The sequence below is a fragment of the Colobus angolensis genome, unplaced genomic scaffold, assembly GCF_000951035.1.
Source record: "Colobus angolensis palliatus isolate OR3802 unplaced genomic scaffold, Cang.pa_1.0 Scaffold152, whole genome shotgun sequence".
Taxonomy (NCBI): domain Eukaryota; kingdom Metazoa; phylum Chordata; class Mammalia; order Primates; family Cercopithecidae; genus Colobus; species Colobus angolensis.
In genome coordinates, this window is record NW_012114622.1 from 1 (window position 1) to 16,854 (window position 16,854).

The 16,854-nt window shown below is 38.4% G+C and overlaps 1 protein-coding gene across 1 annotated transcript in view; it reads left to right on the forward strand.

Annotated features, from left to right (window-relative positions):
- Positions 1-4,037: 4,037 nt before the first annotated feature.
- LOC105507699 (anoctamin-3) overlaps positions 4,038-16,854 on the forward strand; it is a 65,322-nt gene continuing 52,505 nt past the window's right edge. Inside the window, exons 1-3 of the mRNA XM_011936299.1 lie at positions 4,038-4,129; positions 4,545-4,685; positions 5,236-5,400. Of these exons, the coding sequence (XP_011791689.1) occupies positions 4,584-4,685; positions 5,236-5,400 (267 nt within the window). The 5' untranslated portion in view covers positions 4,038-4,129; positions 4,545-4,583. The remainder of the gene's footprint in view (positions 4,130-4,544; positions 4,686-5,235; positions 5,401-16,854) is intronic.

Sequence of the window (16,854 nt, forward strand, 5' to 3'; positions counted from 1 at the left end):
CAGGGTGGGACCTCATGAGGTTGTTTCCCGGAATTGGCAGGGTGGGACCCTATCAGGGTGGGACACTATCGAGGCAGGGTGGGACCCTATCTAGGGCCACCTGGTGCTAACTTTTTAGGTTTTGTAAGGCCTACTAGTTTCAACATTATATCTCTCCACGTCAGATCAAAGGATTGTCCTAACCCTTGTAAAACATCAATATAGCCATCAGGGTTATCTGAGAATTTACCTAGGTTTATTTTAATTTGCTTCAAGTCTGAGAGGGAAAAAGGTACATGCAATCTGACTGGGCCAAATTCTCTTCCTGCCACCACTTGGAGGGGGCATAATCGGAGAATAGTGGCACTCTTGGGATCATTGTTTACCCCTTTGTTTATCTCTTTTTGGACCGTTTGGGTTGAAGGGGGGTCCTTAGTTGGGGAAGGAGCTGGGGGAACACCGGGACAGGGAGGTAGACTCTGAGGGCTTCCTGTAGGGATTAAATTACACTTTTTACATGATTGCGAGTTGTCTCTTAATGAAAAGAAAGTTTGCACATGTGGCACTTCACTCCATTTGCCCTTCTTTCTACAAAAGAGGTCTAGCTGTAAGATGGTGTTATAATGTATACTTCCCTCACGGGGCCAGGTTTCTCCCCCTTGAAGAGTATATTGTGGCCAGGCAGTACTGCAGAAGAATATAAGTCACTTCTGTCTTAGTGTCTTGAGGGTCAAATTGGTCCCAATTCTCCAGAATACATCTTAGGGGCATTTTTGCCTTGGGGGGAATGTTTCCCTTCTGAAAAAAGAACATAGGGATGGCAGCACCCCCAGTCATTTTCCAATAAGCATTAGTCCTAGAGCATCCTCTATGGTCCTAATGCTTATTCCTTTTCAGGGTGTGTAACCACCCATGGACCTCTGCTTATTGAATTAGTTATGCTCACCGATGTAGCAGTACCTGCCTCTCTTGACCACAAAGAAAGGGGTCCAGGCTGCTGGATTCTAATGGTCCTTTGCCAGCGTGCCCAATATTGCCTTTGGCTCAGGGGTGAGTCCTAGACCTGGGCTGGGTTCGTATTTCATAACAACCCAGCTGCCCCATCAAGATTCATTCGCATAAACAACAGTTCTTATGCAAATTCATTTCAGAGAGGGTGTAGGTAACCTTTTGACTCAATATTGAGATAGAGTTTATTATTATTATTATTCTGTAAGTACTTTAAGGCTTGACTGAGTGCAAACAACTCACACGTTTGAGCAGACCAATTATTAGGCAATTATCCTAACTCTGCTTCCATAAGAGTCTCCCCATCAATGCTGAATACCCATTGTGTTTTTTTTTTCTCAATCACCCGGGAGGAACCATCTATAGTCCTTTCCTGAAGGGAGTTCCTCCTAGGTCTGGTTGGACCTTTGTATGGTAATTAATATTTAAATCCCCTGTTAGGAAATTTGCTGGGTTACGGGAATTTTCAGTGGTTAATGTTAAATCACCTTTTTCTAACAGAATAGCCCCATACTTGAAGATTTTTGAGTTAGTAAGCTACCTTTTTGCTTTTTTTTGACTTAAGATAGCTCTGAACTGGTGAGGTGTGCTCACAATGAGGTTTCCTCTAAAGATTATTTTTCTACTTTCTTCTGTTAGCAAAGCAGTTGCTGCTACCAATTGAATGCATTTGGGCCATTCCCGGGTTGCTGAGTTAAGGATTTTCGATAGGAAGGCTGTGGGTTGTCAGTGGTCTCAGTGTTTTGGGCTACGCCCTTGTTTACACTGACAACAAGGTACTATTGGCATGTTATAGGGTCACAGAGAAGGCCTTCAATTATCAATTATAGGTTTTAAATTTACCCTGGCTTTTAAAGGAATAGGGTACACTGTTTTTCCTTTACCATTTCTATCTTTCTCTTTCTCTCTCTTTCTCCTTTGACTTTCTGTCTCTCTCTCTCTGACCCACCTTTTGTCTCTGTCTCTTCCTCTCTCTCTGCCTCTCTCTTTCTCCTTTCTGCCTCTGTAGAAAGATTTTGGAAACACAGTAGAAGGATGTTCGGTTGTTGCCCCATTTGCCACTATAGGAATATAAATTATATAGGAATAACTTACTCAATTCGTTTTCATCCTGATCTATTACATTGTTGTAGACCCAGTTCCAGTTGTTAAAGTACTGGGTTATCAGTTCTAAGGCCCTGGCAAGGGTGGTGGGGAACGGTTCCCACATAACTGCCCATGTCGAGAGCTGTATACCTATATTGGGAGAGTCACCAGGGACAAGACTCCCTGGGTTCATAGCCTAGTTCCTTAAGGACACAGTGTAGAGCTTCGTTAGGTCCCTTTGGAGATACAACCTGCTCTAATACTTGGGAGTAGAAGTGAAACTCTGAAGCATTAGTACCTAGGAGGCAGGGATCAGAGGAAGTAAATTCAGAAGTAAGGAGAATTTTGGGTCTACACTTTCAAGAAAGTCATGGTTAGGACCCAGGAGGTATGGGTCAGAAGGAGATGAAGGAGTGCAAGTATGGGCGACTGTTGAGTAGAGACTTCTGGCTGTGCCATGATCTCAACTGGCCAACGCTAGGAGTTCGGGATGACAGCTTTCTGACTCGAGTCAACCCTAAGCTTCCCCAGGAAAACTGTGAAAGCAGAAGCTGGTTCCAGGCAGGACAACACTCCCAAACCAGAAGGGTTGGGGGTTGTTAGAAAGCTTTTTCCCAGGAAGCCTCACACTTGAGTCTTTAGTCCAGCAGCCACACTAATCGTTTTTAACTGGCTGACAGGTGCCCAGTTATTTTCCTCCACTTCTAAGGAAAGATAGGACAGAATAGCAAGAGAAAGTGGTTCGATATTACTCACCACTTTGGAGAAGCCCCATACGGACCACCAAATGTTACCAGCGGGTCTTTGTTCTTAGAGCTCCCAACATGGTGGTGGACCACTCCCAAGACGGGGTGGGCTGCTCCCAAGATGGCGACAAGCCTTTTGTTCTCTGACCTGGGGTTCTTGGCCTCATGGATTCCAAGGAATGGAACCTTGGGCCATGCGGTGAGTGTTATAGGTTTATTAGAAGCCATGGATCATGGAAGAGAACTGTGGAACCCAGTGACTAGTGTTCAGCTCAGTTGGGACAAACCTGGGAACTTAGCCATGCAGGAACAATGGCGAGCCTTTAGCCTGATCGGGAGTGGCAATGGATACCTCACTGGATCAGGAGGGATAGAAGTCACTGACAGGTCTGCAACAATGGCAAACAGCAGTGGTGGACAGTGAACAAAAGCTCAGCTTGAGCCGTAACAAACATGGACCAGAAGAGTGTGCTGTTGCAAGAGTTAATAGAGTGAAAAGAAAGCTCCCATACAATGGGAGGGGACCCAAAGAGGGTTGCTCCAGTACCACACATTTCTAAAACGTATATGTGAGTTCTTAGTTAGTTATGTCCACAAAGTCTTGAATGGTGTAAGATAGAGCCCATCTAGAAAAAAAATTAAACAGCCATCGTTCTCTTCGCTGTTTACACAGAAAAGCTGTCAGTTCAGGAATTTCTTTACTTTTTCCACTGAGTCCTTTTCTGTCCATGTAGAGTCCACCCAGAATATGAATTCGAGAGTTTCTTCTCTTGTCTTTCTTTTCTCCTTCACTACGAGAGTTTGTTCTTTTATTCTCTCTCCTACACCAACTGTCTGTAAGTTCTGGACAAGTATCATCTGGTCTTTATTGTGATTCTTGGAGAAGGCTTTATTTAAGTCTTTAGATTTTGAATAAGCATATGCAGGTCAAAAGGGTCAATATTTAGCTCAGTAATATTGATTGCATCATTTTGATGAGCTCTGATGACAAAAAGTCCCTGCTTCTTGGTTCCAGTAAAAGAAATCACACCCCTCTAGCAGTGTATGTTAATGGATACACTAATTAATGATGTATAAACACAGGAAGAAGAGGAAAAGGGAAAAATAAAAATTTAATTAATTACTTTAATAATTTAATTTTAATTATGAGATAAGATACATCAATATAAAGAAGAAAAGTAATATGATGTGATTTGTGTAAAGAATTATCATTTTTATATTTTATAGCCACAGTCTTCCTGGAGTTTTGGAAAAGGAGAAGGAGTATACTGACCTATACTTGGGACCTTATTGAATGGGAAGAAGAGGAGGTAAGATGTTAGCATACAAGGAAATAGGGAAACTGGGTTATTACAGGATATGGAAAATTATCTGCTGCCCTAGCATTCAGGCTGGAAACAGTTAACCATCATTAGATTTTTCCCTTGATCTTTCCTACTAACAAAATGTATTATTTTATGAAGATAATAGAGATGAATGAAGTATGTATTTTTCAGACCACTTCTGTGATGTTTCTTTAAATTACATTAGTGGAAAATTATACTGATTACCATACTGCTCAGGATTTATTTGGAAGGCAATTTGATGTTATTTTTAAAAGGCTGCTTTATTGTGAAGACTTAATACAAAAGTAGGCCAAATTTAGGAGTATTGTATCAACTCTTGGGGGTATTTTTTTTTTAGTTTATGGCTGTGATATTTTGATAACTTTAGTTTCTCTCATAGGAAACACTTCGTCCCCAGTTTGAAGCCAAGTATTACAAGATGGAGATCGTAAATCCCATCACGGGAAAACCTGAACCACATCAGCCTTCCTCAGACAAAGTCACTCGTCTTCTTGTTTCTGTCTCAGGAATATTCTTCATGGTAAAGTATAGCCATCAATATCAAAATGTTTTGGGATTCCAAATTTAGAAGTAAGTTCAATGATACCAACTCATTTTGTGACACTGAGAACATCAGAAACCTTATTCTTTCCAACACCTTGGTAATACATACAATTACACAAACAGAAGTCACAACAGGTTATGGGGACTTTACAAAGGCAATTTGTGCACCTTTTTAAAGAAAATACTTTTTGGGAGAAACAGAGATCATCTAAGATAAAATGGAAATTATGAGTTGACCTGATGGATTAGATATCTTGTGTTAAAAATGAGCATTCCATTTAAGAGGACATTGGGCAGAATTTGCATGTTAGTGTGATAACTTTGTTATCATACTAAAATGACAAATTTTGTCCTATTTATTTTGACTAGAATATAACTTCCTTAAAGGAGAAAATTAAATCTAGATATCCTTTCCTGGAAAGGTAAATACCTTCAATTCTTAGGGACAGTAGATTTGATCTATGGTTTTGCTTTTGACTTGTTAATGATGTAAAATATGGATTTTTTTCTGGTCACTAATATTGTAGATATCCTTGGTGATCACTGCAGTATTTGGAGTCGTGGTGTACCGCCTGGTTGTCATGGAACAGTTTGCATCATTCAAGTGGAATTTCATCAAACAATACTGGCAGTTTGCAACATCTGCTGCTGCTGTCTGTATCAATTTCATAATCATTATGTTGCTGAATCTCGTAAGTGTCTATAATGTTATTCTTCAGTAGATAAAAAAGGCGTGGAAAGGGGAGAGGTCTATGTTTCCTTTATATTTGAAATGTATTTACCTGGAAGCCAAAATAAGACCAAGCCACATTTCTGTCAATGACAACTCAGTTTAACAGAAAAGATTTCATCTTTCTGGTTTAGATGATAGATTTTTGAAATTAAAATAAATTCCAATTGTATTATCTTCCATGCGTTTTTGAGTTTATAATCTGATTAGTGATAGCTTCCATTCTCTTAGTATCTAGTGTGTACTAGAGATGGTGCTATGCACTTTTCAAACAAATAAAGAATTTTTGGGGCTTTAAAATCATCCCAATAAACTCCATTTTATAAGAAAACTTGTTGGAAAGATATGGGAAAATCTTTTTGAAAGCGAAGTATTGTTATCTACTAGTCTTTGTGTGAAATGAAAAACAATAAGGCAGTTACTCCATTTTTCTTTCTACGAATCTAACGTTTGTCTCTTCTCTCTTCTGTTCTCCCCTCTCCTCTCCTATTCTCTTCTCCATCCTCTCCTCTCCTCCTCTCCTCCCCTCTCCCTACCTCTCCTCTCCTCTCCTCTCCTCTTCTCTCCTCACCTCTCCTCTCCTCCCCTCCCCTCTCTTGCCCTCTTCCCCTCCCCTCCTCTCCTTCCTTCTCCTCTGTCTCTCTCCCTTAATCCCTCCCTCTCTCACATCCTCTCCCTCCCTTCCTTGCTCTCCCTCCCTTCCTCTCACTCCCTCTCCCTCCTTCCCTCCCTCACTTTCTAACTTCTTTCCTTTCTCTCCTTTTCCCAGTGCTTCTCTTTGCATACCTGCTCTGTTCTATAAGAAAGATAACAGATTTTGCCTAACTATTCCATTTTGTCATAGTCTGGCATGCTGTGGCATTGCTATGCCTTTATTATCTTCTTTGACTCTTCATATGACCATGTTCCTCATGTTTCAACTGCTTATTTAACTTAAATCATCCAGTATTTTTATGTGCTAGTTACTCAAAGAAAGCACCTTTTTGTTTCAACATCACGTGCACTTAATAACTTATGGACAAAATGTCCATGGTTGATGGCACAACAGTATGCATAGGCCTATGTCTTCAACAAGGTCTATCAATGGGAACCAATTTCCTCTGAAAATAGAAGGCACCTATTGGCACATTAAGGATAATATCTTTAATTCTTCCAACAGTTCCAGTATCCTTCATTATGTAAATAATGAAACTGAGATTCAAAGAGCTTAAATAACTTGCATATAATAAGTGTGAATGTTAGTATATTTACATCATGAGATAATTTCTTTGATATAGCTGAGCAATACATAAGTAATAAGGTTGGTATTATAGATAGATGATATGCATTTGATTCCAAATATGATTGATACTGACATTACTTGTTTAGCCTGGAGGGAGTTGAGACCATTTGCTATTCAGCTTTAAAACAATAATCAGAGAAGATCTTAAGAGAAAAGTGAACAGTCACGGTTATAAATGAGTACACATTATTATGAGGACAGTAGTTAACATCTTCTACTGGAGTTTACTTTGCTCATGTCCAGTTTAATTTGTAGAAAGAGAATATTGTTTACCTTATGTCTAAATGAGCCGTAAAATAATTTATGCTCTTGACTCATAATTTAAAATTTACAATAAACATTGAAAAAATACACTTTGGAAGTGGGAAACTTATATGGTAGTATATATAAGATAGTATAGGTTGTGCACTGCACAAGCACCACATTGATGGAAGAGTCATTTTCAGCACAGACACTGTAGATTTTTACATTTTTGCTGATACTTTTCTGGTATATAGTAAAACATCTTGTTTGTAACAAAATCAGTATGAACTGTGACAGCTTTTCAGTAGACAGAGGTTATTGCAATTGGCCCTATTATCTGGGAAAAAATAACTAAGTAGTTGTGTTTATTTCTAGGTCACACAAGCAGTCGCCCAATTTGATCTTAAATTGACTCATTTCTTATTGTAAGTAGGTTGGTTGACAAAAAAATTAATAATAGTAACTGGTCATAGTTCTGCTATCCAGGATCTTATAGTCTAGTGGGGAAAGAGAATTGGAGAATTCAATGAAGAATGCACAATAGTTGAAGCAAAAAGGGCCCTGAGTAAGGTGAGAAAAAAGTCATCTATTGCTCGTGAGAAGTTTTATGATAGTGGATCAGAAGACTTGAATAGAAACAGAGAGGGTGCTTATTCTGATCAGCCAAGAAAGAGCAGAAAGGAGATTGTTGTTTGAAGAAATTCAGCCCACAAATGGACAGAATCACAGAAATGCATGTTCTTTGCCCTTAAGGAAATAATGAGAAGTGTCTGTGAAACATATTAGAATAAAGAAAAATAAGATTGGAAAAGTAAATCAGTGCCTAGCTTTGGAGGTGTGACTGGTATGTAAAGAGTATGGATATGATGTTAATTTTTGCCTACTGTGGGCATTGAGAAGCCATACTTGATGGTATTTGATAGGTAAATAGCCACAAATCATCTTACCAGATACATTTATAGATGTAAAGGAGATTAAAATATTAGAAGAGGGGCCAGGCATGGTGGCTTATGCCTGTAATCCCAACACTTTGGGAGGTCAAGGCGGGAGGATTACTTGAGCCCAGCAGCTTGAGACCAGCCTGGGCAATAGTGAGATCTCATTGCTACAAAAACTTTTTTAAAGCCAGGTGTGGTGGTGCATACCTGTAGTCCCAACTACTCAGGAGGCCGAGGTGGGAGGATCAATTGAGAGCAGATGTCAAGGCTACAATAAGCTGTGATCACCCTACTGCACTCCAGCCTGAATGATAACATGAGACCAAGCCTCAAAAAAAAAAAAAAAAAAAAAAAAAAAAAAAAAGATATTTACTGTGTAATAGAACACTAGAATTTATTTCTTCTATCTAATTATAATTTGTACCCATTGATCAACGTCTCCCCATCCACCCTTCCCCAACCCATGTAATTTCCGTGCTGGTAAGTTTGAAAACTCTCAAGAAAATGTAAGCCTTTCTGGGGAAAAGATAAATAGTCACAACTGCTTAAAGTAAAAGTAGATATTCTAAGTAGATTGTCAATCATGAAAGAAATTGTAAAACAATATTACAAACTAGTAAAGCAGTCTTATCATAGGCACCATATTACATTTTTTTAAAAAATTAAATAAAAAGATAATTACCTGTTGTGCAAATTAATCCAGCATTTAGATAAAGAAATAATGCTTCCTGGGTAAACATCAACCTGATTTTTAAAATATATCTGGCAATGGTAATATCAAAACTCAAACTAAAGAGCATTTACAGCTATATACATAATAATGGCTAGTATAGATCAAAATAGTTTCTAGAGTTACCTCTTGAAGAATATAAGTAATTTTTATTTTCTTTACATATTGTCTAATATTTATCACATATTTGAATTTTCTAGATTTGCTACAAAAAGCTTATATTCTATTCAAATCTAGTAAAGGACAAATCTTTTTTAAAATTAATTTCCAATATTCTATTTTAAAGGAATTATCAATAATCCAAGATTCATATAGAAAGATTATCAGTTATTGTATTATTTAGAGTAGTAGATATTAGAAAAGAGACCCCCTTAAATAACCAAAAATAAAAGAAAGTTATTCAAATTCTATATAAGGTAGTATCATATAAACCATTAAAATGCTATGTGAATATTATTTAAGAACATGAAATACAGTTATATAAGGTTATAAAAGTTTACTTGATTCCATTTTTTCTAGAATACACATACAGTCTTCTGGATTTTGAAACTTTAAGAAATTACAAACAAATATTAACAATATTGGTCCCTCAGTAGTGAGAAAAAATGTGGCACACTCTTTTGATTTAGTGTAACTTTTTGTTCATAGGGATTTGTATTTGTTTAGCTAGTATGTTTATTTTAATTCACATATTATAATCGTACATGTTTAGGAGTATAATTGGATGTTTTGAACATATATATATTGTATAATGATCAACTCAGGGTATTTAGTATGACCATCACCTCATGGCAATTATCATTTCTTTGCGATGGTCATCTAAGCCTCTTTTCTACCTATTTTGTAATGTAAAATACCTAAGTGTTAAACAATGTCACTCTACTGTGTAATAGAGCACTATAACTTATTTATTCTATCTAATTATAATTTTGTACCCATTGATCAACCTCTCCCCATCCTCTCCTCCCCAACGCAGTCTCTGATAAAACTTCCTCTATGATATCAACTCATTTATTGATTTTAAGAAATCCTCTGCCCATTGCTTGTTTTTGTCAGTTTTGTTGAAGATTCAGATGGTTGTAGATATGTGGTGTTATTTCTGAGGTCTTTGTACTGTTCCGTTGGTGTGTATGTCTGTTTTGATACTAGTACCATGCTGTTTTGGTTACTGTAGCCTTGTAGTATAGTTTGAATTCAGGTAGTGTAATGCCTCCAGCTTTGTTCTTTTTGCTTAGGATTGTCTTGGCTATGCGGGCTCTTCTTTGGTTTCATATTAAACTTAAAGTAGTTTTTCTAATTCTGTGAAGAATGTCAATGGTAGTTTGATGGGAATAGCATTGAATCTGTAAATTACTTGGGGCAGTATGGTCATTTGCACAATATTGATTCTTCCTTTCCATGAGAATAGAAGGTTTTTCCATTTATTTATGTCATCTCATATTTCCTTGAGCAGTGGTTTGTAGTTCTCCTTGAAGAGGTCCTTCAGATCCCTTGTTATCTATATTCCTAGGAATTTTTTTCTCTTTGTAGCAATTGTGAATGGGAGTTCATTTATGATTTGGCTCTCTGCTTGTCTATTGATGTTGTATATTGATGTTGTCTATTGTGCTTGTGATTTTTGCATATTGATTTTGTACCCTAAGACTTTACTGAAGTTACTTATCAGCTTAAGGAGTTTTGGGGGTTGAGAAAATGGGGTTTTCTAAATATCGGATCATGTTATCTGCAACACAGACAATTTGACTTCCTCTCTTCCTATTAGAATATCCTTTGTTTCATTGTTTTGCCTGATCGCCCTGGCCAGAACTTGCAATACTATGTTGAATAGGAGTGGTGAGACAGGGCATCCTTATTGATTTTCAAAGGGAATGCTTCCAGCTTTTGCCAATTCAATATGATATTGGCTGTGGGTTTTTCTTAAATAACTCTTATTATTTTGAGATATGTTCTGTCAATACCCATTTTATTGAGAGTTTTTAACCTGAAGGGATATTGAATTTTATTGAAGGCCTTTTCAGCATCTATTGAGATAATCTATTGAGATAACCTGCATCCATTGAGATAACCAAGACAAATTTTTGTCATTGGTTCTGTTTATATGATGGATTATGTTTATTGATTTGCATATGTTGAACCAGCCTTGTATCCCAGGGATGAAGCCAACTTGGTGGTGGGTAAGTTTTTTGATGTGTTGCTGGATTCAGTTTGCCAGTATTGAATTGAGGATTTTTGCGTCAATGATTGTCAGGGATATTGGCCTGAAATTTTCTTTTTTTGTTGTTTCTCTGCCAGGTTTTGGTATCAGGATGATTCTGGCCTCATAAAATGAATTAGGGAGGAGTCCCTCTTTTTCTGTTGTTTGGAATAGTTTCAGAAGGAATGGTACCAGCTCCTCTTTGTACCTCTGGTAGAATTCTGCTGTGAATTCGTCTGGTCCTGGGCTTTTTTTGGTTGGTAGGCTATTAATCACTGCCTCAATTTCAGAACATATTATTGGTCTATTCAGGGATTTGACTTCTTCCAGGTTTAGTCTTGGGAGGATGTATGTGTCCAGGAATTCATCAATTTCTTCTAGATTTTCTAGTTTATTTGTGCAGAGGTGTTTATAGTATTCTCTGATGGTAGTTTGTATTTCTGTGGGGTCAGTGGTGATCTCCCTTTATCATTTTTTATTGTGTCTATTTGATTATTCTCTCTTTTCTTCTTTATTATTCTTGCTAGTGATCTATCAACTTTGTTGATCTTTTCAAAAAACCAGCCCTTGGATTCATTGATTTTTTGAAGGGACTTTCATGTCTCTATCTCCTTCTGTTCTGCTCTGATCTTAGTTATTTCTTGTCATCTGCTAGTTTTGAATTTGTTTGCTCTTGCTTCTCTAGTTCTTTAAATTGTGATTGTTAAGAGTGTTGATTTTAGATCTTTCTCACTTTCTCTTGTGGGCATTTAGTGCTATAAATTTCCCTCTAAACACTGCTTTAGCTGTGTCTGAGAGATTCTTGTACATTGTGTCTTTGTTCTCATTGGTTTCAAAGAACTTATTTATTTCTGCCTTAATTTTATTATTTACCCAATAGTCATTCAGGAGCAGATTGTTCACTTTCTACGTAGTTGTTTGCTAATCCTGAGCTCTAATTTGTTTGCACTGTGGTCTGAGAGACTGTTATTATATCTGTTCTTTTGCATTTGCTAAGGAGTGTTTTACTTCCAATTATGTGGTCAATTTTAGAATAAGTGTGATGTGGTGCTGAGAAGAATGTATATTCTGTTGATCTGGGGTGGAGAGTTCTGTTGATGTCTGTTAGGTCTGCATGGTCCAGAGCTGAGTTCAAGTCCTGAATATCCTTGTTAATTTTCTGTCTCGTTGATCTATCTAATATTGACAGTGGGGTATTAAGGTCTGTCACTATTCTTTGTTGGTTTAAAGTCTGTTTTATCAGAGACTAGGATTGTAATCCCTGCTTTTTTTTTTTGGCTTTCTATTTGGTATATTTTCCTTCATCCCTTTATTTTCAGCGTATGTGTGTCTTTGCACATGAGATAGGTCTCCTGAATACAGGACTCCGATGGGTCTCGAGTCTTTATCAAATTTGCCAGTTTGTGTCTTTTAATTGGGGCATTTAGTCCATTTACATTTAAGGTTAATATTGTTGTGTGTGAGTTTGATCCTGTCATCATGATGCTATTTGGTTATTTTGTACACTAGTTGATGCAGTTTCTTCATAGTGTCATTGATCTTAATATTTTGGTGTATTTTTGCAGTGGCTAGTGCCAGCTTTTCCTTTCCATGTTTAGTGCTTCCTTCAGGACCTTTGCAAGGCAGGTCTCGTGGTGGTGGAATTCCTCAACATTTGCTTGTCTGGAAAGGATTTTATTTCTCCTTTGCTTAAGAAGTATAGTTTGACTGGATATGAAATTCCATATGATACGATATGAAATTGGTTTGAAAATTCTTTAAGAATGTCGAATATTGGCCCCACTCTCTTCTGGCTTGTAGGGTTTCAGCTGAGAAGTCCACCGATAGTCTGATGGACTTCCCTTTGTAGGTGACCTGGCCTTTCTTTCTGACTTCCCTAAATATTTTTTTCCTCCATTTCGACCTTGGAGACTCTGATAATTATATGTCTTGGGGTTAATCCTCTCATGGAGTATCTTGCTGTTCTCTATATTTCCTGAATTTGAATGTTGGCCTGTCTTGCTAAGTTGGGGAAATTCTGCTGGATAGTATCCAGAAGTGTGTTTTCCAGCTTGTTTCCATTCTCCTCATCTCCGTTATGTACTCCAATCAATTATGGGTTCTGTCTTTTTACATAGTCCCTATTTCTCAGAGGCTTTGTTCATTCCTTTCCATTCTTTTTTCTCTAATCTTGTCTGCATGCCTTATTTCAGCAATGTGGTTTTCAAACTTTGACATCCTTTCTAATATTGACAGTGGGGGCATTAAGGCCTCCCACTATTATTGTGTGGGAGTCTAAGTCTCTTTGTAGGTCTCTAAGAACTTGTTTTATGAATCTGAGTGCTCCTGTATTGGGTGCATAGAATCACTTGCTCAATTCAGCTATTGATACTTGTGTATGCTTTACAAAGTTCTTGTGTTGTGTGTTTCAGCTCCATCAGGTCATTTATGTCCCTCTCTAGATTGGTTATTCTACATAGCACCTCCTCTAACCTTTTACCAAGGTTCTTAGCTTCTTTGCATTGGGTTAGAACATGTTCCTTTAGCTCAGTGGAGTTTGTTATTACTCATTGTCTGAAGCCTACTGTTGTCACTTTGTTCTTATCCTTTGTCCAGTTCTGTGCCCTTGCCAGAGAAGCATTGCAGTCATTTGGAGGCACTCTGGCCTTTTGGGTTTTCAGCATTTTTTCGTTGATTCTTTCTCATTTTAATGAGTTTGTCTAGTTTTGATCTTTGAGACTGCTGACCCTTGGATGGGGTTTTTGTAGGGACATTTTTGTTGTTGATGATGCTGTTGTTCTTGCTTTCTGTTTGTTTGTTTTTCTTTCAATGGTCAGGTATCCCTTCTGGAGGGTTACTGCAGTTGACTGGGAGTTCCCTTCAGGCCCTATTCACCCCCATGCCTGTAGATGTTACTCAGGGAGGCTGGAGAACAGAAAAGATGGGTGCCTGCTCATTCCTCTGAGATCTCTGACCTTGAAGAGCACCAAGCTGATGCCAGTAGGATTTCTCCTGCATAGGGTGTCTGACACCCCCTGTTGGAGGGTGGCACGGGGTACAGGGGCAATATAAGGAAGCACTTTTACTGTCCCTTGGTGGAGGGGGTGTGCTTTGCTGGGGTGAAACCCAGTCTTCTGAGCTGCCTGGATTTCTCAGAATTAAGAGGAGGAAAGGCTAAGTCTGCTGATTTATAGAAACTGCAGCAAACCCTGTCCCTAGGGACCCAGGCCCAGGGAGATCACAGTTCTGTCCCTGAGCCCCTGGCTGGAGTTACTGGAGTTCCTGCAGAGAGGCCCCGCCCAGTGAGGAGAAGACCTGAAGAGGTCCTCTGGCTGCAGTCTGCCACATTAGACTGTGTGTTGAGCTATGGGGGGACACCTCTTGTGAACAAACCGTCCAGCCTCCCTGGCTCCAGCACAGGAAAAGCACAGCCTGAAGCTATAGAGATGCCTGCCATCTTCCCCTGCCCAAGAAGCTTAGTGTGTTAGGCAGCTATTAGTCCCAGTGCTGGCTGCCATCCCTCCTTCAAAGAGCTCAAAGGACTTAGACAGCAGGCAGCTGCAGCTGTGGTGCTGGTGGCCCCTACCCCAAGGAATTCAGCAGGCTTAAGCAGATTCTTGTTGAGAGGCTGTTGAGAATCTGTGCAGCTCCATAGTTGGGACCCTAGTCCCAGGTGGCATGGCTTCACAAGTGGAATCTTCAAATCCATGGGTTGCAACAGTTCCGTTGGAAAAGCACAGTTTCCCAGGCTGAGGAGCACACTGACTGGCTGCCTCCCTTGGCTGGGGGCGTGGGGGCTTCCCTACCACTTGTGGCTCTCAGGAGGGCCACCGCACCACAGTGCTGTTCCTTCCACTCCATGGGGCATGGCAACCGCCTAGTCGATTCTGATGAGAGAACGTGGATACCTTGGTTGCAGGTGCAGGATTCACATGCTATTAGGGTTCTTTTGGAGGGGAGCCTGCGATCCCCGCTGCTTCTAGTCAGCCATATTTGGCCCCGCCCCCACCACATTTTCTTCATCTATTCATCCATTGAAGGATATGTGTTAATTCCACGTCTTCACTATTGTAAATTGTGCTGCAATAAACGTAGGAATTCAGATATCTCCTCAACATACTGATTTCATTTATTTGGATATATACCCAGGAGTGAGATTGATGGATCATATAGTTCTCTTTTTTATTTTTCTGAGGAAACTTCATAGATATGGTTTTCCACAGTGGCTGTACTAATTTACAATTCCACCAACAGCGTGTAAGTGTTCCCTTTTCTTTGTATCCTAGCCAATGCTAGTTTACTTTGTATTTATTTATTTGAAATGGAGTTTTGCTCTTGTTGCCCAAGCTGGAGTGCAGTGGGGTGATCTTGGCTCACTGCAAACTCCACCTCCTGGGTTCAAGCAATTCTCCTGCCTCAGCCTCCGGAGTAGCTGGGATTACAGGCATGTACTACTGCACCCAGCTAATTTTGTATTTTTAGTAGAGATGGTGTTTCTCCGTGTTGGTCAGGCTGGTCTTGAACTCCTGACCTCAGGTGATTTGCCTGCCTCGGCCTCCCAAAGTCCTGGGATTACAGGCATGAGCCACCACGCCCAACCTACTTTGTATTTTTGATTCTAGCCATTCTAACTGGAGTGAGGTATCATCTTATTGTGGTTTTGATTTTCATTTCTGTGATGACTAGGGATGTTGAGCATTTTTTTTTTTTTACATACCTGTTGACCCTTTCAATGTAATTTTTTTGAGAACTGCCTATTAAAGTATTTTTCCAATTTTCTAATCAGGTTATTTGTTTTTTTGCTGTTATTTAAGTCCCTATATATTATGCATGTAAACCCCTTGTCAGATGTATAGTTACAAATATTTTCTGCCATTCTGTAGGTTGACTGTTCATTCTATTGTTTCCTTTGCTGTGTAGAAGCTTTTTAATTTGATGTGGTCCCATTTATCTGTTTTTCGTTTGGTTTCCTGTGCTTTTTGCAGTCTTTTTAAAAAAACATCATTGCCCAACCCAATGTCATACAGCATTTCCCCTATATTTTCTTCTAGTAGATTAATAGTTTTAGGTTTTACACTTGAGTCTTTAATTGCAATTGAGTTGATTTTTGTATGTAGTGAAAGATAGTGTTGTTTTTTGTTTTTTGTTTTTGCATATAGGTATTCAATTTTAGGTCCTAGGCCTTTTTTCAATAGATGACTGTTATTGATTCAGTTTCCTCACTCATTATTGGAGTGTTCAGATTTTCTATTTCTTCCTAATTTAATCTTGGTAACTTGTATTTGTCAAGGAATCTATCCCGTTCATCTACGTTCACAAAGTTTTTGGTGTATAATTGTTCATAATAGTCTCATGATGGTTTGTATTTCTGTGATGTCACCTATAATGTCTCCTTTTTCATCTCTGATTTTATTTATTTAGGTCTTTTCTCTTTTTTCTGTGGTGAGTCTAAGGTTTCTCATATTTGTTAATCTTTTCAAAAAAGCTGTTAATTTTGTTGATTATTTTTGAAAACTTTGAAAGTCACTATTGTATTTATTTCTGCTCTAAGCTTTATTATTTACAATTTGGGGTTTCGTTTGTCTTTTTGTTCTACTTTTTTGAGTTGCATGGTCAGGTTATTGGGAATCTTTGTTTTTTATTTAGGCATTTATTTCTATAAACTTCTCTCTTAGAACTGCTTTTGCTGTGTCTCATAGATTTTGGTATGATGTGTTTCCAATCTTGTTTGTCTCAAGTAATTTGTTAATTTCTCTTTTAATTTATTCATTGAATTATTGGTTATTTAGAAGTATGCTGTTCAATTTTCATGTTTGTAAAATTTCTTAAGTTTTTCTTGTTTGTTTCCAGTTTTATAATATTGTGGTCTAAAAGGATACTTGCTTGATATGGTCTCTGTCTTCCTAAATTTCTTAAGACTAGTTGTGTGGCCTAACATGTGATCTGCCCTAGAGAATGTTCCATATGCAGTTGATTGAGAAGAATGTTTACTCTGCAGCTGTTGGATGGAATGTTCTGTAAATATCTGTTATGTCCATTTGGTCTATGGT